Genomic DNA, 23,884 nt, shown 5'->3' on the forward strand with positions numbered 1-23,884 from the left:
TAGTTTAAGCCCAACCCGAACCCGCCTAAGAGGCGGGTTGGCGGGTCGTGTCAGGTTTTGCCACCCCTGTATGAAACAAGCAGCAATGTTGTCAGAATGGAAAATTTTCAAAATGATTAAACGCCCAACTTTCCTGAGAAACTTTTTTACCACTCGGAAAACGATGTTTGAGGCAAGGACAACCGGTATTCAAAATCCGTGCCACCCAACCCAAATTACCAAACGAGGGATTGCGGCAGCCGGGAGGTTAGACTCGGGGGAGTCTACGGTTGCGGTCGTCTCCCTCAGGGATTCGCACAGAACGGGAAAAGAGATTCTCGCCAGACTTTCCTATCCGTGGGAACCCAACTTTTCTGCCGATCTAAAAAAGCAATCTCCTCGTCATCATCTCCACCGAATCCATTCTCCTTTCCCTTTTCCTTTAGTCCCTAAATAAGAAGAAGAAGAAGAAGAACTATGGAGACCGTGAAGGCTATGTTGAGGCCAAAGACAAACCCTCAGCAGCAACTCAGGGATTGGCAGAGGCGCCTCCGTCAAGAATGCAGGAACTTGGAACGCCAAATCCGAGGCAAATTCCAAAACCCTAAATTCCCTATTCTCACCGTCCCAGTATCTCCCCGTCCGTTTTTTCTTTGCTCGAAATTAGAGCTTCGTTTGGGTTTTTGATAGTGCAGATACTCAGAGAGAGGAGAAGAACGTCCAGAAGGCGATCAAAGAGTCGGTGAAGAGGAACGATATGGTCTCCGCGAAGGTAATTCTTGATTTTTTTTTTTAATTTTCCCATTTTTGGATGGATTTCGTGATCCTTGGATGCGGTGGTTTGGGTTTCGAGCAGGCGCTTGCTAAGGAGATCGTTAGATCAAGGCAAGCTGTGAGCCGACTCCATGAGAATAAGGCACAGTTGAATTCAGTGTCGATGCATCTCGGAGAGATTGTCGGTACGATCTCGCTTGATCTCAACTGGAATTTGTGATCTCTTAGTAATCCTGATGGTTTCTCTTGATTGGATTGAATTTGATGACTGAGATTATAGGTTTGCTAGGTCGCTGTTTCGAATATTTGATGATACTTTAAGGGTATATTATTCGAATAATGGTCCAATTGGCTGAATTATTATTGTTCTTTTATCTGATCTGAAGGAAGACTATAGTGCCAGCAGTTGATAGCCGGGAGGCCCAGAACTCTAGAAAAAGACATGTTATTTACACTTCAAGATGAAAACAGATAATCGTGAAGCCGATGTTAGAGTTTTTCTAAATGTCTCATTGAATGAATTTATCTGAAATCAAGTAGCAGAATCATGTTGATCTGAAATCCTCTACTGTAGCGCAATGGTAATCTGCTACTTGCTTCTCTTGAATCGATTGGAAAGATCAGACACGAAAAAAAAATTGAAAGATGCTAAATTTATTGGAAACAAAAAAAATTGTAGAAAAAATATTTTTCTTGATTAGGAAAATCGATATGCGTAAATTTCTTGTTTTACTTTATTTTCCTGGCTAAAAGCCTCGTGAACTTTGATGCATGTCCCGATCAAGCATTAGAATGCGTGAGAATTGAACCTTCATTGGAAATCCAAGCATTAGCCAAAATGGAGTATCTGTGTGACATAGTTTTAAGTTGATTCTGTTGAGGCTCAACTAGGCAGTGGAAGTACATATTTTGTTGTTTTCAGGATGAACTTGGTTTTCTAGATAATCTTTTCCCTAGTTTACATATGATGCTAGAGTTGAACTCGACTAGTGAAAGACATACTAACCTCAGATGAGGTATCTTGGGTCCACACCCTGGCAGGGGCTCACCCCTCTGATTCCCTTCAAAGTAAAAAAAAAACTTTTGGTGATTTGTTGATAAGCATGACAGACCAATGTTGTCAGTATCGGTATCGGCCCTGAATAGTTGGGCCACCAATTCAGCTACTGATACTCAACTGAATAGTTCTGTATCGGCCCAAAAATAATAATAAATTATTATGTGTCAATCATAACATGACACATGGTAAAACCATTCAAATAATATTAAAAATTATTATTATTTTTACATTTATTAAAAAATAGCCAATTCAAGCCTGCAGTGTATCGAATTTCTGCGGATACTATGCATATCGGCCGATACACACCGATACTGATAACATTGTGACAGACAACAAGTTCACTATCTATTCTTTCAAATAAGTTAGAAATTATACTACTTCAAATTATGCTGCTTCTGTTGCTCCTGTTACTTTTCAGTTATGTCAGAGAAACAATGTTAGACACCTCGTGTTAGATATTCACTCATATCAGCTTTTGGGAATACTCTTGTGTGAACTCCTTTTATGCCATCTATTGCTACTGATTCTTTATGAATGCCATGTGTCATAGTTTAGTCTTGCTTCCTATTTACTTCTCTTGTTCAAGGATAAAAAAACATGCATCAATTGACTCATTATCTTCTATCTTTCAGACTTCAGCCTACATGTCAACTCATTTTTCTACTTATAGTGTTGATCCTACATCATTAGCCACTGCTTCATGGTGTCTGTCTGATGCATACCTGATTCATTCTTTTTCTTAGTAAGGTTAGTCATATAAGATTAGACCACAAGCTTTCTTAGCTAATTGATCATTGTCATCGACATAAAGATAAGAGGTGTTTGGGTCCTTGGGGATGTATTTTTGCCTTGGTCTAATTTATTTTTTGATAGTTGACATCCTCTATTTGTTTTGGCCTATTCAATAATTTCTTCGCCTAGCTCCTTAATTTGTGCAACAAATGTCCATGTTTTTGTTTGGCTTCGGAGAGTTGTATCTTACTTCTATTTGTTTGTCAGATCATTTATTTTCATAATTTAGAAATAGATGTTGCTTTTCCATTTCAATTGGGATATGGATGGACTATAATGAAATGGAGCCCCTTTGGGATTCCCTATGAAATGAGACATGGAATGGAGCCATTGCGAAGAAGTTCCAAGAGTTATGAAGGAAACTTCGGGCTCATATTGGTCATTGGTTGAAAACGAGAGTTTAAGGCTATAAGGGATGATTAGGCATATTTAGGCATTGGAGGTCACATACTAAGCTTGTGAAGGCATTGGAAGTGGTCTGGTTCTGAATCCTACGGGTTTGATCCCCGAAAAGAACAGTTGACTTGCATGTGTTAAGCATATCGACAATTGAGACTTTTGTGCAGAAAGTGGGAGAATCTTAGGATTGATTGGAAAGTCACATTTTCCGGAAGATTGGAGTCTTATACCGAGCAATTCCTTGAAGTTGGGCCACATACGGAAAATCTTGTTAACTTAGATCGGCTAGGCTATCCAACAGCAGAAGTCATGTCAGACACTCGTAACATGTGCAATGTGGGCTCGCTCAAAAGAAGAGTCTACACTCTATGCTCGTTGCTTTTCTGACGTATCTTGGGGGGGAAGCAATGGAGGTGGGGTTTGTATGGGAGGTTGTCCGTAGTGGTTAGGTTGCATGGGTGGTTGCTGTGGAAATTCCAATCGGAGGACTTTTGACTAGGGTTCTTTCTAATGGGAGAACCCTGTTTCATAGCTCATGGATGCCTGTTACTGCTGCGATGGTTCCCTCTCTTTGATCCTGCTTCAGAGGAGTTCGGCTTCAGTTTGAATTAACCTATAAGACCTTTCAGGCCATTTTAGCTGCTGCCAAATCTGTGTTGCTAGCGCGTTCAAGAAACCGATTATGGTAGACCTTCCAACGCATGATGACGGCTAGAGTCTGCGTAGAGGTGGATCTGGAAGCAGATATGAGGGAAGGAGTCTCCGGTGGGGTGCATTTTGCAACCAGCTAATGATCCTTCCCCAGTTGTGTATGGAGTGCGGCTGCGGCTCATAGAGCAAACAAGTGCGCTATCAAATTCTCTAGTTGTCCAAATGAGAGGCAAGGTAACTGTCACTATGAGCTAGTTGGCTGACAAAACAAGAATCACTGAAGGATGAAACAAAGTAGATCTTGAGGATTGATGCGTTGTATTAGCAAGAGATATTGCAAGAGATGTTGAGAAAAATCATCCACAATCAAATAGAGAGGTGAACCATCATGAAACAATCATGTACACAACATAATATTGATAAACATGATAGAAGGAGGTGTTGGTAAGGCTGGAAAATGCATATCAACAGTTGTGAGCATGAGATTCACATTTTCTAGTCATGGTTATTATTATTGTGATATGTGATGTGGATTTATGTCTTTCTTCATGCTTGTTACATGATATGTTCTAATCAACATTCAACTGTTGGAACTGTCAAGTGCATGGTGAGATACAAAGAGCACCTATTGTAGCATATGCTGGGTATGGATGTGATGCACAATTTTGTCTCTAGTCTGTAAAACATAGATGATGGATGTAACTTTCTGTTCAATAAAGATGATACTGATGCAGGTCTTAGGTTTTTATGCTGCCCGCTATGTCACATAATTGTGGGTGCGAAGGGTGCAACATGGCAGCTACAAAAAACTTGGGTGGCGTGCGCGCGCGTGTGTGTGTGTCTATATATATATATATACCATAGTCACATATATTATTCAAGGTCATTTGTCGTGAGATTTTCAAAAACTGTTTTTTCTCTGGAAAATCTGAGAAATTAAAAAAATCAAATAAAAAGATAAAAAATTAAGTAAAAATATAAATAATAGAAAAATAATAGAAATTATCTTCATTCCCTCTTTTTTTTTTCTTCCCTTCTTCTTTCTCTTTTCTCCTCTTTTTTTTTTTCTTCTCTTTCTTCCTTCCTTCCTTTCATTCGTTTCTTACCTTTTTTCTCTTTCTTTTCTTTCTTCCTTCCTTTCCTTCCTTCTGTAGCTCCTCTTCTTTCCTCTTTTCTTTTCTCTTTCCTTCTCCTCTTCCTTCCTTTCTTAAATCCCTTTCCTCTTTCTTTTCTATTTCCTTCTCCTCTTCCTTTCTTCCTTCATTCCTTCCTTTCCTATTTGAAAAAAAAAACTCCAGATCTCATAAAATCTCACAAATCTATCATTTTGATTTGCTTTTTGAACCAAATCAAATGAAAATTGGAAGATTAGGTTGTCTTTTTGGGAAAGATTTTGATATTGGATTTTTAATCAAAAGGTTAAAAGACAGGTTGTTTTTGTTCTTATATGTCGTGATATTATCACTATAATATCATGATATATACATTTTGCAAATATTTTGAAAATATCGTGATATTTTGCTGATGTTTTTGGCTCATTTCAAAATGCCGATATTACCGTGATATTTTCAAAGTATTGTTGTATGTGCGAATATGTATCTAAGTATATACTATAGATAAAACTGGACTTGGTTAGGGTTAACTAAGTCCAGATCGTGTCAAGTTTTGGACATAAATGGACCCCGATCTGGTTGACTGCACCTGACACTACGAAAGTTGTGTCCAAGTGTCGCACCCACAAGGACGCGGGTGCGACATGGGTGTGTTGACCTTTTAGAAGAGTCTTTATTACATAGGCTGCCAGTGTATTTATAGATGGACTAATAACTTTTTGGGAGTCATTTTCCCATTTCCATGATTTTAATTGGCCTATTTGATATACTGGTACTGATCCACCATATGAACTTTAGAGGGATGCCCTGTAGCCTGTAGGCAGGAACTCTAGCTGATGTAGTGTGGACTTGTATGCTGCTCCAGGTCAAAGTTGATGAATAGTGCCCCTTGATCTGTGTTTTGAATGTGCCTCATGAGTTGGGCATCTGGATGCCAACCGAGGTTGCATCTTTTGTTTGGTGCTGTTGTAACTAGTTTCTTTGAATTTGCCCTAATTCAGGTTTGGGAAGTCCTTTGGTTTCAATTGGTTTATAGCAGGGCTACCAAAAGCATTATAGGACCCAGGGAAGCATGCTTCCTCGAAGCGCGTTTCGGAAGCGTGAAACGTGGCGCTTCTGAAATGCGCTGGGAAGCACGCTTCCTATTTAGGGGAAGCACACTTACCCCAAGTCACAGGGATTTGGCCAACCAGGTGCCGCACCCGTGTCGACGCGACGCGGGTGCGTGTGCGGCACCTGGTGTGGTCAACCCGACCCTGGGTGCGGTCAATGCACCCAGGGTCATAACTGTCCAATGTTTGGACATAAAAAAATGAAGCCCGATAAAAAAGGGCTGAGAGGAGAATTAGAGCAATTTTTTTTTGCCATAATCCCGACCTCGACTGTGCAATGACCCGACGCCGTCGATGACCAGTCTCCCTACCCTGACGCCGGCGACAACCTCGAGCGACACCGTCCGGTATGCATTCTCTCTTTCTCTCATTCTCTCCTTCAATCTCTCTCATTTAGATTGATGAAAAATCTGTAATTTTAGGTGTTGAAAAATCTGGTTTTATTTATATCACGTTGGGTTTTAAAGCAACGAGAATCAGATTTTTTTTACAGAGGTTCACGTTGGATTTTAGGGGAAAATCTGGTGTTATTTATAGATGTTCACGGTGGGTTTTAAAGCAACGAGAATCAGTTTTTTTTTTACAGAGGTTCACGTTGGGTTCTAAAGCAACGAGAATCAGATTTTTTTTTTTACAAAGGTTCATGTTGGATTTTAGGAAAAAACTTGGTTTTATTTATAGATGTTCACGTTGGGTTCTAAAGCAACGAGAATCAATTTTTTTTTACAGAGGTTCACGTTGGATTTTAGGGAAAAATTTGGTTTTATTTATAGATGTTCACGTTGGGTTTTAAAGCAACGAGAATCAGATTTTTTTTACAGAGGTTCACGTTGGATTTTAGGGAAAAAAAACTTTATTTGACAGATGCTCACGTTAGGGTTCAAATTAAAAAAAAAAACTCTGTTTGATAGGGATTGGAATGGGTTTTAGGATTCATTAAAAATTTCTATATTCCCTGTTTACCTATGTGATGTTTGTTATTTTATTGTGCACTGGTTCAATTCAATTGTTTCTCTTTATTGTGCATGTATGCATTGCTCCTGCAAATCTTGATATACTGTGTGTTGGGATTTTCATGCATATCAGTAGGCTATTTGTTTGTTTGTTTTTTCTTTTTCTTTTCTCGGTTAGCTATGTATATCTGCGGTTATGCAAACCTGTATGTGTAGAAGTTGTATATGTGTTTTGGATGATGCCATGTACATGCAGTTTTTAGTGCCTATGTACATACCATTTTGTTAACACTTATACATGCAGTTTTTAATGCCATGTACATGCAGTTTTTATTTAAGAACCCTTTCGGTTTTGGTATTTATTTATACGTACTACTACTATATTTTTTAGAACTTATTGTATATGTTATTGACCTTGCACTCAATATTTTTAATCTTAATAGTGTGCATAATTTATTTTAATATAACATTTTTTTGTTTCCCCACATGTGAGTTTTGCTGGTAGTTGTAGTGGGAGTGTTGATTCAAGTTCTTTAGCTGCAACATGTGATGGGCCACTATGGTCACATGTAGATAAGCTTGCAAAAACTAGAGGAGGTGGTGAAAACAAGAGATTTCGATGCAAGCTCTGTGAAAGAGATTTTATTGGGTCTTACACAAGAGTTAAGACTCATTTGTTGAAGATATCAGAACACAACATTTCAGGATGCAAAAGAGTTGATGAGGCAATGCGAAGACAATACAAGAAAATACAAGAAAAATATGAGAAGAAGAAGATAATGAGTGATTCTTGTGCAATTAGTGTACTATTTTTAAGCCACCAAGAAGATGCTCAAAAAGAAAAGAAAAGTGAATATAGGAGGTAGAGGAATAGGAACGACATAAGCATCATTCAATATATATGGAAGGGAAGAGACATAAAAGTAGGAAAGTATTTTTATTCTAGTTCACTCCCATTTAATGCAGCTAGAAATCCTTATTGGAAGGATTTAGTCACTTCTTTGACAAATTATAATTTGAGTGACTATGTACCTCAAAGCTCAGAAAAACTACGAACTACACTTCTTGCATAAGAGAGGGCAAATGTGGAGAGATTACTAAAGATTAAAAAATATTCATGAGAGCAAAATGGAGTTTCTATTGTTTCTGATGGGTGGACAGATATTCAAAGGCGTCCACTAATCAATTTCATTGCTTCTTCGCTTAGTGAAAATGCAGAGTATTTGAAGGGGCTGTTTATAGAAGTCATAAAAGAAGTGGGTGATCAGAAAGTAGTACAAATCATCACAGACAACGCTCCAGTTTGTAAAAGTGCAACATTGAGTTTGGAGAGTGAGTATCCTCATATTTTTTGGACTCCTTGTGTAACACACAACTTGAATCTAGCCCTCAAGAGCATCTGCAACCCCAAAGAAGAAGAAAATTTACCAGCATATGCTTTATGTTCATAGATTGAAGAATTAGAAAGAAATGTTAAAAGCATTAAGAATTTTGTTGTTAACCACCATCATGGTAATGCTATATTTAATAGGCATTCTGACTTGAATTGTTGAAGGTCGTTGAAACACGTTTTGCGTTCATCATTGTGATGGTAAAGAGGATTAAGGAAGTGAAGAATGCTTTGGTTAACATGGTAACTGATGAAAATTGGACATTCTATCGTGCTGATGATCATGTCAAGGCTTAAGAAATTAAGAAATTCATTGTTGATGATGAGTTTTAGGACAAAGTCGTATACCTTCTTCAATTTACGCAACTTATTTGAGAAATGTTGAGAGAAGTTGATGAGGATGAGCTCATGATTCACAAAGTTTATGAAATGTGGGATAATATGATTGAAAAAATACAAGTTATAGTTTTCAAGCATGAAAGAAAAAATCCTGCTTTGGATGATTCAAAATTTTTTAACCATATTCATTCAATTTTAGTTAGAAGATGGGATAAGAGCAATATTCTTTTGCATTGCATGACACATTTTCTTCATCCAAAATATTATAAAAAAAAGTGACAGGAAGGTGGTATTGATGGTGTCCCTCCAAATTTAGACATAGAGCTATCAAGACATAGAAACATGTGTATGACAAGACTTTTTCCAGAAGCATATATTCTAAATCAAGTCACACAAGAGTTTGAAAATTTTGCATCTTCGAGATTATATGGACAGACATTACTCGCGAGAGAGGAGGATAATATAGATCCTATCACATGGTGGTCAACATTTGGATCATAAACACCTCTTCTCCAATGTCTTGCATTAAGATTGCTATCCCAACTGCCTTTGGGCTGACATATTTTGTGAAGAAATTGATAAAGGAGTGAGGAGAGAGAACAGACTCTTCTTGCGGAATCGGCAACCACTCTCTTTTTTTCTTAATGACTGCACTAATACATCATTAAGCTTAATAGGGTTACAATATTTTACATGGACGAAACTGCCCTGTATTAGTAATACATATTACATTAAAAAATAAAACATGCATGTGCTGTATCGGATATGGATCCTCTACTGGATCCATATCCGTTCCATATTCTAATACCCTCCCTCAAGTTGCGCATGGGAGTGAACCATATGTAACTTGTTCTTCAGATACCAGAAACGGTTACTTGTGAGACCTTTTGTGAACATATTAGCGACTTGGTCTTCTAAAGACACGTAAATCGGTTCAATTTATTTGTCTGCTATCTTTTGTCTGATGAAATGTTGGTCAATCTCAATATGCTTAGTCTGACTCTGATGAACATGATTGAACGCAATTTGTATAACACTTCTATTATCACACATAAGAGTCGAACTTGAGATATTCTCTCCCATCTCTGTAAGTAAATGCCTAATTCAGGTCACTTCTGCTGTGGTGGCTGCCATAGATCTATACTCTGGCTCTATGCTAGATCTCACCACAACCTTTTGTTTTCTGCTACTCCATTAAACAAGATTTCCTCCAATAAAAACACAGTATCCTGAAACATACCTCCTCTCATCTGGGTCTCCTGCCCAGTCTGCATCTGTATAGGCCAATATGTCATGTTTTGGTATTTCTCATGAAGATTGTACATATGTGAGTCCATCACCCACCATGCCTTTTAAGTAACGAAGAATGCGTTTGACGACATCCATATGACCAGTTTTCGGTTCATGCATGAACTGATATACTTGATTTATAGAATAAGCAATGTCTGCTCTAGTAAAAGTGAGGTATTGTAGCATGCCCACTAAACTGCGATACTTGTCTGCATAAGGATATAACTCACCATCACAAAGACTGAGTTTTTTATTGACAACACTGGGTGTGGGCAGAGGTTTGCAATCTGTCATTCTTGCTTTGGCCAGAAGGTCAAGAGTGTATTTGTGTTGAGTCAATAACATTTTTCCATCCTGTCTGTCCACCTCTACACCAAGAAAATATCTTAGTTCCCCAAGATCTTTCATCTTGAACCGCATACTTAGTAAAACTTTAATTCGTTGAATATGGTCTGGAGCATTACCAGTGATCACGATATCATCAATATATATAAGTAAGAAAACCATAGTGGTTCCATCTCTCTATATGAATAGAGAATGATTTAGTTGGGAGCGAAAGAAACCGTGGTTCTGAATCTTTAAGGAGAAGCTTTCAAACCATGACCTGAAGGCTTGCTTTAAACCATACAATGCTCTTCTTAATTTGCATACATATTCTTTTGGGTCTCCCCCTCATAACCTTGAGGTTGCTCCATGTAGACCTCTTCTTTTAAATCCCCTTGAAGGAATGCATTTTTAACATCAAGCTCACTAAGGGTCTACCCATGCTCAATTGCAAGGCCAAGAATAATACGAATAGTTTTCATTTTCACCACTGGGCTGAATGTTTCATCATAATCTTGACCATATTCTTGAGTAAAACCTTTGGCAACAAGACGTGACTTGTATCGTTCAATGCTACCATCCGGTTTATATTTAATCTTATATACCCATTTTGAGCCAACAACATTTTTATCTGGAGGACGACCAACTATCTCCCATGTTTGTCACTCATGAAGTGCCTCGATCTCCTCATTCATCGCTTCAATTCATTTGTTAGATTGAATAGCTTGACAAAACCCAAGTGGTTCCTCGTGTTTTTCAATCTTGGATAGAAAGATTTGAAAATCCATAGAAAAGTTATCATAACTCACCCATTTTTTAATAGGATGTCTTATCCTGCCTGATCTTCTTGGTGCCTCTTTGTCGTTGGACAATGCCACGTGTTCTCTAGCAGGTACATTTGTTTGCTCTCTGGATCTCCTGGTATAGACATTTCCTTTGTATCTCAGACATTTTGTTTCTGATACCTTATCTGAAGTCGTCTCATCATGTATGCTTTCAGAAACCAAAGTAGTATGTTCTGCAGCGTGTGGAATGAGTTCAACACTGAGCCATTGATCATACCAATTAGCAACTGCATCAATATGATCACGATTGTGATCTGCTTTATTCCCCAAAAAACTATTTTCATCAAAAACAACATTTCTGGAGATTCTGATCTTCTTACTTGCAGGATCATAGCACATGTAACCCTGTTCATCTGCATAACCTACAAATTGGCATATAGAGGCTTTGTCCTGAAATTTAGTTCTCATGGATTTATCGATATGTACATAACATGTGCATCCAAAAACTCGTAACTCATCATAATCGGGATGTACATCAAAGAGAACATAATAGGAAGATTGATTTTCAAGGATAGGCATAGGGAGACGATTTATCACATGAGTGGCAGTATAAAAAGTTTCTGTCTAAAGACCAATAGGTAATTTACAACCATGCATCATACTCATTGCACTTTCCACAATGTGTCTGTGTTTGCGTTCAGCAATTCCATTTTGCTGTGGAGTGTACGGGCAAGAAACTCTACGATGTATCCCATTATCTTGGAGAAAATTTAAAAATTCTTTGGAGGAATACTCACCACCTCCATCACATTGGAGAGTTTGAATATTTTGGGAGAATTGAGTTTTAACATAGGCATGAAAGTGACAAAAAATAAGGAAAACCTCTTTTTTGTGCTTCATAAAGAATATCCAGGTAAAACGAGAGAAACTGTCAATGAAGGATACATAATATTTACTTCCAAAAGAGGAAGGATTGGGGACTGGGCCCCAAACATCGAAACATATTATCTCAAAAGGCATGGAAGCTTTTTTATTTATTTGATGAAAAGGAAGTACATGACTTTTGTAGACCTGACAACTGGGACAAACTTTGTCTTTCAACGAAGGTGAAACAGACTCTGAAAGGAAACCATTTGACACTAATTTTTCAATAAAGACTTGACTACAATGACTAAGACGAAATGCCAAAGATCTGGCTTATTACATTTTGATATACTTAGAATGCTTTTAGAGACATGATTGGACTTGGGCTTCAGGACACTGGCGGCTGGATCTTCATTGAAGATATACATGTTTTCACGTCATTCTCCTTTAGCGAACATCTCTTTCATTTGAAGATCTTTGACAAAGACAGAAGTAGGAGTAAATTCCATAGATGAATTGGTAGAGTCAACAAGCTTAGAAATAGAGACAATATTTTTCTTAATGTTTGGTGCATGAACAACATTAGATAAAGGAATGAATGAAGACTCAGACAAAGGGATGAGCACGTTGCCTACGTTTGAAATAGGGTGGTGAGTCACATCTCCAGTTAGAATATTAGATTTACCAAAATAGGGAGTCAAAGTAGAGAACTTACCTTCATTGCAAGTGACATGAGCTGCTGCCCCAGAGTCTGCATACCATATTCCATCATAATTTTGTTTCAGATTCAAGTTGGCCATAGCAGATAAGAGAAGATCCTTAGCATCATCACTGACTCGAAATGTACATGTAGTTCCTGATGTAGCAACATTTCTATTGTTTTGTGTTCTATTACAATTTTGTGGGTTGAACCAACAGTTGGTTTTGATGTGACCTCGTTTATTATACTGGTAGCATGTGGAAACATTCTTTGAAAAGCTGTCAGTGGAATTTGGTGTAGGTAGCAACCCACGTCCACTCTGGATTTAGGCTCCCCTGCCTCTGACACGCCCTCCTCGTGCACGATCAGCAAACATCCCTGTGACAAGAACCTCATGCGTAGATGCTTGCCCTGCTGAAGCATCAGACATGCTTTTCAAAGACATCTCGTACTGGAAGAGTTTAGCACGTAATTCCTCAAAACTGGGCAACATGGGCAAGCATATTAAAGAAGTGACAAGAACATGATACTCTCATCCCAGGGCATTTAGTGTCTGCTGCACCTTTTTTTTATTTGACACTGGATATCCAACAATGGCTAATTGATCTGTGATGCTTTTGACTTTGTTTAAAAATTCAATAATGGTCATTGCCCCCTTTTTTAAAAGCTGAAATTCACGCTTGAGAAATAACACCTTAGCCTCTGATATCTGAGAGTAGGTCTGAGCTAGAGTCTCCCACAATACTTTAGATGTGTAATCATCAGGAATAGAAACCAATACTTCTTGCGACAATGTGGAAGTGATCTACGCGACGAGGGCCTGATCGCGCTTCATCCAAACAACAAATGTAGGGTTGCGAATGATGTTTGGTAATCTTGTGTCTTCTTTTGCTTCGGTTGTGATAAATTCTGGAGGCATTGGAGTGGAGCCATCCAAGTGACCTGAAAGATCTTGACTTCGAATAAAAGGGGTAATCTGCCTTTTCCAAGTCAAATAGTTGTTTGTATTTAGCTTTTCCGAAACAAGTTGCCCTAGGAAATTGGAAGAAATACTAGAATTGGCTGAAGTATCCATTTGTAGACTTATGACAGAAAATCAGCTTTATGACAAAGAGAATAGTGGCTGAAATTGGATTGCTATCATAAAATAACGCAGCTTTATGATTTATGATAGAAATTGGTACAAAGAAATGATTTATGACAGAAATCGTCACAAAGTTTTTTTTTTAAAAAAGAAACAGACAATGTCACGACAAGATTTAAAAAAAAAATAAGAACTCGACAAAAATGAAAGGAAGACTCAATTGATCTTAGATATTATTTCAGATCTTTGTAGGATGCACAACAGATCTGAATATATTCAAATCTGTGAATGAATGAGAAAGGAGAAAGCGTGACCAGGAGAGATTGCGTGAAATAGGAAGAAAGAAGGAAAAGGCGACGCACAACACAACAGATCTGAATCTGAATATATTCAGATCTGTGAGACGAATAGCGAAGCTCGTGCAGGAAAAATGAATGAAGGAGAAGGCGTGACAAGTAGTTGCCAGACCAGATTCACGTGACTAGGAGAAGTCACTCGAAATAAGAAAAACTCGACTTTTGCATGAAACAGGAAAAAAAATGATAGATCGACTTTTCGCGTGAAACAAGAAGAGAAGAAAAGAGAAGAGAAGAGAAGAAGAACTCGGCTTTTCAAGGAGAAAAACAAAAAGACAAAATTAATGAAAGTGACCTGATGAAGAGGAGAAGGACTCGACTTGTCACGTCCCTGATGAAGATCCTTTTTACGCCCAGAGATGCTGCTGCTCTGATACCATGAAAAAACTGCCTTTGGGCTGGCGTATTTTGTGAAGAAATCGATAAAGGAGTGTGGAGAGAGAACAAACTCTTCTTGGGGAATCAGCAACCACTCTCTTTTTCTTAATGACTGCACTAATACATCATTAAGCTTAATAGGGTTACAATATTTTACATGGACGAAACTGCCTTGTATTAGTAATACATATTACATTAAAATATAAAACATGCATGTGCTGTATCGGATATGGATCCTCTACTGGATCCATATCCATTCCATATTCTAATAACATAAAGAGAAACAAACTCACCAGCAAGCGTGAAGAAGATTTAGTATATGTTCATTCAAATCTTCGACTACTTTCGCGAGCCAATGATGAATACATGTACTAATTTGCTCTCTTAGTTATTTGACTATTTCTTAGTTTTTTCATTTAAATATACTTGTATGTAATATTTTCAAATTGTTTAAAATTTTTAATAATGCTGACAAGGATCATCCAAATTTTGGGATGTAAACCCAAAAGAGTGTGACTTAGAGGGAGAGCATGATTTCAACATTACAAACATGGATTTATCTGAGCCCAGTCTTCCTTTTTATGATGCATTTAATGACGAAGCAAAAAATTATTAGGATTCATTACCTCATCGTCATATACATTGTATAGGATATACTTTTGGTACGTAATTATGCAATTTTTGCTTCTTTTACTAGTATACTATATAATTTACTTCTTTTCTGCTTTACTTATTTGATTGTTTGTATAATATATTTAGGTTGATTTAATTATGGTGTTAGTTTTTATGATGTAGAATAAAATTGTAGATTGTTAATTTGATTTATTGTATGCATGATGATGAATTGATTTGATGATATTATGATAATTGTTTTTTATTTCATTAGTGTTATTGTTGTTATTTGTTAACTGTTAAAACTTAAAAATTATATATATATATATATATATATATATATATAATTTTTTATATTTTTACCGCACCCAAGTTTTTTGAAAGTGCCGCACCCCTGCACCCGCACCCATGTGACATAGCACTTACCCATTAATGGGAAGCTCACTTCCCCTTCTTTTTTCTGTTTTTCCTTCTTGCTTTTCCTTCTTTTTTTCCTTTTTTTGCTTCTCCCTCGTTTTCAGTTCGCTTCCTAGGTCACTTCCTGTTCGCTTCTCTTCTCACTTTCGAGATGGTTCCTGGTTCACCTCTAAGTCGTCCCGCACTTCCCGCTTTCTAAAATTTTGGAAGTGACTCGCTTCCTGCTTCCACTTCCCGAATTGTTTCTCACTTCCGCTTCCTTGACTGACAACTGTGGTTTATAGTGTCTGCATGTCATACCATTTAATTCTTTTGATTTGCCGCTCAGTAGTTTTTGAACTCTCTTGCTTCATGACTTTATTCCTAAAAGAGTCGGTCCTGCAGGTTCGGTGCACAAAGCAGGCTGAGCGTGGGGGCACGACGTGCAACAGAGGTTGGCGCAGGGTTGGAGGAGCACAAAGGCTGAGTGTTGGGGGTGTTGCAACAGTGTCACAACAACGGGGAGGGCCGTGTCCCCGTCAGGGGACACAATCACGGTATGAAAGAGTAAAGGGGTGTGTCCAGACGGGTGACACGGCCAAGGAACCCGTGTGACCTTGGGCGAGTCCTAGGGGGATTCAGTCAAGGGGAAATAGGCTGATAGGGAGAGAGAGCAGTGCCTTTCCTTGCTGGCTTGGTATACAAGGCGAGTAGCGTGGGTGGAGGGCAGGGTGACATCTGAAACAGAGAACTTCAATCCCGACAGGTCGACGACAATGGTGGAGGACAGACAAGGGAGGGAGAACATACCTTCCCTCAGAGACAAACCAAGAACGAAGAATAAGAACCTTTGTGAGAAAATCTCTCAAAAAAATTCATCAAAAATAACTAAACCAAAGACACATATTTATAGAGTTTACATAGGAGTTGAAAAGGAAAAGAATGCACACAATCCCACCCTGGATGGGATTCCAAGGGGGGCGTCCCACTAGAGTCCCAGCCTGGGTAGGACTCCAGGCTGGTTGAACTTCTAATAAATTTAGTATCTTCCTAATCTAATAAATCCACTAGAATCCCACATGGGTTGGGCGGCTCCTACTGGAGTAGATCCAAGGCTGAAACAGATCGAGGTAGGGCGGATCTGTTGGGACGGACCTGGAGTAGAAAAGGGTGTGTAACTATCTACCCTTCTCAAACGTGCTTTGTCTTCAAGACGAGAGCTCTCGGGAAACTGTTGCAGCAACCGATCATTGTCACCTCCAGGGTCAAACACTAGGCACATAGTTTACCCATGTGCCAAGATTATCTCCTTCACTAGATGCCAAATCTCCTACTTCTGCGCATGTGCATATTTTTAGGACCGAACATTAGCCAGCTTGGCCCTTGGCTCTATCAGGATCACATGGTCATGTGATCGAGAGGTCGTTTGGCCCTTGGGCTCATCGAACACTGCTAGACTCCTGGAGCAAGGTCTCTAATTCGTTATGTATTTCAACTAGGGTTGTGGGCACCCCACTCACTGCCATCATCATAGACATCTGTGACACACTTTGCCGGACCACCTTGGTGAGTTGTTTAGACTCAGCCAGAGAATCTGGTGTCCGTGGAAGGGCTTGGATAGACACTTGATCACCTCCGTAATCAAATTCCATAATCTTGTCCTTAAAGTTCCACTGGACAAAACCCAAGAGCTGGAGCCACTGCATCTCGAGTACCACGTCCGCACCCTTGATCGACATTATGTACATGTTTGTGGTTAGGATAGTGCCCTGGATTTTTAGACGGACTCCAGGACAAAGGGTGATGCATCTGAGTTTGCTACCATTTCTGACTACTACCTCGAAGGGCTGCTGAGAGGTAGCCATGCACTTGGCTCGTTTAGCTATCTGAGCACACAAAGTTGTGCATCGAACGAGTGAAATCATCAACACACCAATTCTACCAGGTACCCTCATCGTCTGAGGTACCTCCATATCGGCTAGTGCGTGGTACGAGATCTTTGGAACCTCCTCCAGAGTGTCCTCTGCCGAATCCGACAATTCGATGTCATTAATCTCTTCTTGGAGAGTTTCTCCTCAATCACGCATGCCAATTCAAAACTCTGTATTAGGAAAATCGGTCTCGTGGCCTGGACTTCGAATTGCAGGTTTGGTTTTAGACCCGTAAGGAAAGTCCCAATCAAAGACTCCCGGGACCATCCCATGACGAGGTTGCACAATCTTTTGAACTCTGCCTGATAATCGATAACGTTGCACTGTTGACGAATCTTGGACAATGCCACATGATGATTGGTGTAGGCAGATGAACCGAACCGGTTCATGAGAGCCCTCGAGAAAGCCTACCAAGAGAACATGCCTAAGTGGGTCTCTAACCAGTGAAACTATTAGATGACATCCTCTTCCAGGTAGATAGAAGCAAAAGCCACCCGGTCTTCATTCGGCGTTCGAGCAATACGAAAGTATTGCTCAACCCAGAACACCCAACTCGTCGGATTAGAACCAGCGAATTTGGGGAACTGATGTCAGGGTCGACGGGCTTGGTAGGGTCCAATGCTAGACCCCAATGATTGGCCACCCCCACTCGTTTCCCCATTACGGTCTTGAAGACCGGTCATCTAGTCCAATCAACGCTCCATAGAATCCAGCATCGTAAGAACACGTTGGAAACACTCATCCAACTTGTCGTTGAGCGCTTCCACACACATACCCATGGTCCCCATGTTAAGTTGGACCCCGACGATTCTCTTATCGAATAAAGCGGACTTTGCCTTGAAATCCGTACAATACGTAGACCATCTCTTGGGCCCAAGTCATATCGCAGGTTTCCAGGGTTACGGAAACAAGAAGGGCTTGGGCCCTTACTGGCTAGGCTTGGTAAACGGAAAAAAGTTCTGTAACGGTACTGGAAGCGTCACATGCGCAACTAGCGAGTAGGTGTGGAGATCCCGTACGCAAGACAAACACGCCTTGGGACAACGTCAAACACCTGGGTTGGTCAGACCCTCCCAAAAGTGTCTAGGTTGCACCAAAAACGTATCTGGCTCGGTTGGGGATAGGAAAAATCAGCCACACAACTATAAAGCTGCCAGGACTGTCGTTCGGCTCTTTGAAAACCTGGGGAAACAATACAAGGCAATGAAACAAATCCTCTGGATTCAGGTTAGATCAACGTTGAGTTTGATCTAACTCTTCGTACAATAAAAAAATTCAACACGGCCAGATAAAATATAACTAAGAAAATCAGAATGTGCGTTGAAATATACCTTAACAGAATCAGGAAGGGTGTGGGCCCTTGCTACGTCGACTGGGAAGACTGCTGGTCGACGTGACTTGCCAGGAAAAGCAATGCTCTGATACCAATTGTCAGGACCTGATTCCTAGAGGAGTCGGTCCTGCAGGTTCAACACACGGAGCGGGTTGGGTGAGGAGTCACAACGTGCACCAGAGGCTGGCACAGGGTTAGAGGGGCATATCGGCTGGGTGTTGGGGGTGCTGATGTCACAACAGGAGAGAGGGAGGGTTGTATCTCCGGAAGTGACACAGTCACGATGTGGAAGAGGAAGGGGGCATGTCCAGGCGGGGCAGCGAGTGACAGCTAGGGAAGCCGTGTGGCCTTGGGCAAGTCCCAGGGGGGATTCGGTCAAGGGGAAATAGGCCGGCAAGGAGAAAGAGCAACATCTCTTCTTGCTGGCTCAGTTTATGAGGTAGGTAACGTGGGTGGAGGGCAGGGCGACGTTCGGAAGGGAGAACTTCAATCCCGACAGGCCAACAACAATGGTGAAGGACAGACAGGTGAGGGAGAACAAACCTTCCCTTAGAGATAAACCAAGAACGAAGAACAAGAACCTTTGTGAGAAAATCTCTCAGAAAAATTCATTAAAAATAACTAAACCAGAGACACATATGTATAGAGTTTACATAGGAGTAAAAAGGAAAAAAATGCACACAATCCCACCCTGGATGGGATTCCAAGGAGGGCGTCCCACCAGAGTCCCAACCTGGGTAGGACTCCAGGCTGGTTGAACTTCTAATAAATTCAGTAGCTTCCTAATCTAATAAATCCATTAGATTCCCACATGGGCTGAGTGGCTCCCACTGGGGTGGATCCAAGGCTGAAACGGATCCAGCTGGGGTGGATCTGCTGGGACGGACCTGAAGCAGAAAAGGCTCCGTAACACATACCTCCATTAATGCAATTCTAGTTTATTGATACTCCTTTTAAGGAAGTATGCTATTTTTTCACTCCTTTTAAATAATCATTTATTTTCCTCTTTGGCCTGAAGAGAAAAGTAAAATGTGGTTAAATTTCAACTCACAGTAGTGTTAAGATAAATATATCCTTGGTATGTATACATATACCTATGTGTATATGTATATATATTTATACATATATTTATATGTAATATATATGAAGAGCTTAGTCAACCTAGGTTGACTGAGTTCTAGCCGTTGGAGGCTAGTCCAACGGCTAGAAGGGTCTCCTTCTTCCCTTTAATCCCTCTCTTCTCTCTTTGTTGGGCCTACAAATATGGGTGAGTGTGTGACATTGTAAGGGAGAGAGTGATGGGTAGTTTCTTAGGTTTTGAGTGTTTGTAGTGAGGCTCCTTTGTAATTTTTCATTTCTTTTGTATTATTTGAATTTCATCCTTAATGAAATTGTTTATTTTTTTATTATTATGCTCGTACTTGAACGGCATTTAATTCTTGTGGCCCGCTAGTTGATACTTTTGTGATAACTGGTGGAATATTGAAAATATTTTTTTTTATTCTTTGTACCTCTCCACATTGCTGATATTTCTTATAGGTTTTGTTGTAGTCTTTGATGACCATACTGTGTTGTCTGGGGAATTATTTTTTGAAGTTATAAATGAAAAATAAATGATTGAGCAATGTGCATTCATGCAGTAACATGTGTTGTCTGGTATGACTGGCATGTTGATCCAACGCTAAATACTCTCATACCCATCCACATTTGGTTTTCTACAACCATGGTTACCAACTATGTCACATAAGTGTGGGTGTGGATGCAGGTGCAGGTGCAGGTGCAAGGGTGTGACATGGCAATTTAAAAAAACTTGGGTGCAGGTGTGCGGATATATATATATATATATATATATATATATATAGAGAGAGAGAGAGAGAGAGAGAGAGAGAGAGAGAGATCATGTACGTATTTATGTATATATTATAGATAAAACTAGACTTGGTTAGGGTCAACCAAGTCCAGTTTCGGACAGAAATAGACCTTGGTGCGGTTGACCGCACCTGACATTGCAGAAGCTGTGTCCAAGTGTCGGTGTGTTGCCCTTTTAAAAGTGTCCCTGTTACATTGGTTACCAACAGTGGATCTTCTAATCTACCCTAGGCCAGTTGGATGGGATTCTTGATTTTGATCATCATCTAAACTCATCTCATGGAAATAGCCTCTCCGATCCCTAAGAGAGGAACATACGTACCTGAGAGTATTTTTTTCATTTCTTTCTATCTAGAGCTACAAGTTCGGTCACTTTTACAGTCCTTCATATCACTCAGACTGCCTCCTTCCAAGTCATCAGTGGTCTTCTTTTTCTTAGTTCATTCTACTTGTATCTTAACCTTTCTCATAGGTGCCATAATATGTGTCTGCAACATGCGCATGCCATCTTAAACGACACACTTATTTTATCTTTTATTGGTATTACTCCTAGGCACATTATGATATATTTATTTTTAATCTATCCTTTCTCATAACCCCGGACATCCATCGATACTCTCATATGGATATCTGATAGTATCTGTTTTGATTTATCTAATTCCAGATTTGGCATGGAGAGGTCTAGTTAATGGGTTTCTAGTTGGTTTATGGATCCTGCTTACTGTCTTGTGCTATCTTTTGATACAGCTTCTGATTTTTCCCTTCCCCATTCATGCTGATTTTTTGTGGAGTGGCCTTTTGATCCTTCTCCTACCATTCAAGTTCAATCAATTTGCCTGAGTGATTTCCCCAATTGGTGGATTCAATCTACCTGAAGGCCAGCATGCCAACTACATGGTTATTTCAGTGTTCTCCATCCATTCACATGCAGTTGCAAGTTTGCCAACGTATGTAGGAAACATTTCACACAATAGGAATTGCTAATCAATGTGGGAAGATCACAGACACCGTGTACATGGACAAGGCTTAATGATGACAACTACAATGGAAAGGATTACCTGATTAGGATAATGATAGAGATCAGATAGTTAGAAACATGTCAGATGATACCACTGGCACTGTATATGAAATGAGAGGTGCCATTGTGTATGTTGCTGTAGAATATTGAATTAAGCCTTTGCAAATTGACAGCTCATTCCAGGAGCTGGGCGAAAGCTAAGATGCATTAGCACCAGATTGTTCTGCCTAAAAGTTGCTAATTAATACATTGAAGGTTGGTATTACTATTAACACTAAACAAGACCTGCATGATGTCATGTTTATGTTAACGTCCTGTATTAATATTCATAAAAGATTCATTGGGCATATTTTCTTGGATAAGTTGATTTTGTGCTTCGAGTACCATACATATCATGTATTTTCTTTGAGGTCATATTCTCATTAATAAAATAATTTTCTTTCATAAGAATATAATTGTTACGCATCTACCAATTCCTTTATTAAACTATAAATCATTTTCATCATCAATCTATTTATTGCTGCATCTCATGCTTTCTTTATCTTTATAATTGTTCAGCAACTGCTCGTACTGTTGGACACTTGTCAAAGAGTGCAGAGGTCATGAAGCTTGTTAATGGGCTTATGAAAGCACCAGAGGTGGCTGCTACAATGCAAGAATTCACCAAAGAAATGACAAAGGTTAAGTTTGTGCTTGTACTACTACACTCTCTTTGTTGCATAATTTATTTGACATTGCCACTTTTTTTTTCTGAGTTGTATATTACTTTGCCTAGTGCAGCTTGCAAGAGGGCCATCCATTTGTAAGCCAAATTTTATCTGGTTACTTACTATTTTATGAAAGTGAATTTGTTGCCGAAAGATAGATAATGAAATAAATATCTTCCTCTAGGATTCACAAGATAATGGAAGGAAATAAATATACTACATGGGAGAAAGGAAGAACAGTGATCTTTCTCCCCAAGTCATGGACCTACCATGAACAACTTGATGGAGCAGTACTCAAGGATTGACCAAACATGGTCAAGTGTTCAAGGCTTTTATCCGTTGATCAATCTGGTGATGATAAACATTTGCCTATATAAGAGTAGTTCATAGTTCCTGATAGCAAGGTAACCCGATATTGCATTGCCCAAGGGTCAAAATCCAGAAGTTAAACATATGGCTTTTGTGTGCAATTAGTCACTAATTAGGTTTATTTGTTTCATATGTCGTGTGCTGATCTGGCCAATATGAAATTTTTTATTTTCTACAAGAATTAAGCTTTATTATGTTAATGTAGTATGCTTTATATTCAAAAGAAAACACACTTTGCTATTTGCTTTTCTTCTTGATAGTGAATGATCATGCCAATGCAGACATCTATCTTGAATAGAGCAAATGGGTGAGGTACATATTTTGTTCTTCCCTTTCCACTGGGTTAAGCAGTCTTGGTTAAGGCAGATGTTATTAGATTAACTCAAGTCCAGTATCTAAGTAAACTGTGTTGCTCATGGCCAATTTAGCAAACACCATTCACTGGGACCAAGGAATTGAAGTTTAATTAGTTTTGAAGTTCATTGCTCATTTGACCTAAAAATGTTCTATGATCTGTAGGCTGGGGTAATGGAAGAAATGGTCAATGATGCCGTTGACTCTGCGCTAGATTCAGAAGACATAGAAGAGGAAATTGAAGAGGAGGTCGATAAAGTGCTAACACAAATTGCTGGTGAGACTGCTGCACAGTTGCCAGATGCCGTGAGAAGAGAGAAACTAAAGGAACCTGTGCGGGCACAAAGAGTGCAACAAGAGGTATTATTAAAAATACTTGCTAGCTGGATTTTCTTTTCCTCCACATTCTTGAAATTCTGCTCATAGCTTTTTCTCTCACTTCAGGTCGAACCTGTAGCCGAGGGCGTTGATGATGAAGAGGATATGGAAGCACTAAGGGCCCGCCTTGCAAATGTGAGGTCATAGCTCTTGCCTCTCGTGACCTACCTATAGGTCTACTTAAGTTGCACTTTCATGTTTTACTGTGATAATATGCTAACATAATAAAACGAACATGGCATAGCATGTGTTTTAAACACCGAGGTTTGTCTTATCTCCATTTGTTGTCTAACACGTGTATATTGGCACTAGCCCCTTTTCTCTTCCCCTATAATTATTGTTATTTACATTAACAAGATTGTTAGCCATTCTTCTTGTTTCTTTCAAGCCTGCATGCGAATCATGGCATATTTGCAAAGTTGTGACATGCTTGAAGCCTGTAGCAACTCTGCCAATACAAATGCTCTTTGGTCACCAATAATATGATTGTCAAACTAGATGGATATTCCTGTACTTTGCACCGAGAAGGGATCTCACATCTCTGGAAAGTGGGAAGTGAGACTCCAACTTGAAAT

At 39.4% G+C, this 23,884-nt stretch overlaps 1 protein-coding gene across 1 annotated transcript; it reads left to right on the forward strand.

Moving 5' to 3' along the window:
* The first annotated feature begins 217 nt into the window (after positions 1-217).
* LOC149845647 (vacuolar protein sorting-associated protein 24 homolog 1-like) lies at positions 218-23,662 on the forward strand. Its single transcript, XM_089995888.1, has 6 exons — positions 218-568; positions 675-751; positions 836-938; positions 22,060-22,181; positions 23,097-23,291; positions 23,376-23,662. Exons 1-6 carry the CDS (start codon positions 457-459, stop codon positions 23,454-23,456), a joined length of 690 nt encoding a protein of 229 aa, XP_089852014.1. The 5' UTR covers positions 218-456; the 3' UTR covers positions 23,457-23,662.
* Positions 23,663-23,884: the final 222 nt, after the last annotated feature.

This window comes from Nuphar pumila, chromosome 2, assembly GCF_984573655.1.
Source record: "Nuphar pumila chromosome 2, dmNupPumi1.hap1.1, whole genome shotgun sequence".
Lineage (NCBI taxonomy): Eukaryota > Viridiplantae > Streptophyta > Magnoliopsida > Nymphaeales > Nymphaeaceae > Nuphar > Nuphar pumila.

Bases quoted from the DNA above. Each gene is read 5' to 3' on its own strand.
- LOC149845647 (XM_089995888.1), top strand. From the start codon at position 457: ATGGAGACCGTGAAGGCTATGTTGAGGCCAAAGACAAACCCTCAGCAG. The intron at 752-835 runs GTAATTCTTGAT...GGTTTCGAGCAG, and splicing joins ACGATATGGTCTCCGCGAAG to GCGCTTGCTAAGGAGATCGT. The intron at 23,292-23,375 runs GTATTATTAAAA...CTCTCACTTCAG, and splicing joins CACAAAGAGTGCAACAAGAG to GTCGAACCTGTAGCCGAGGG.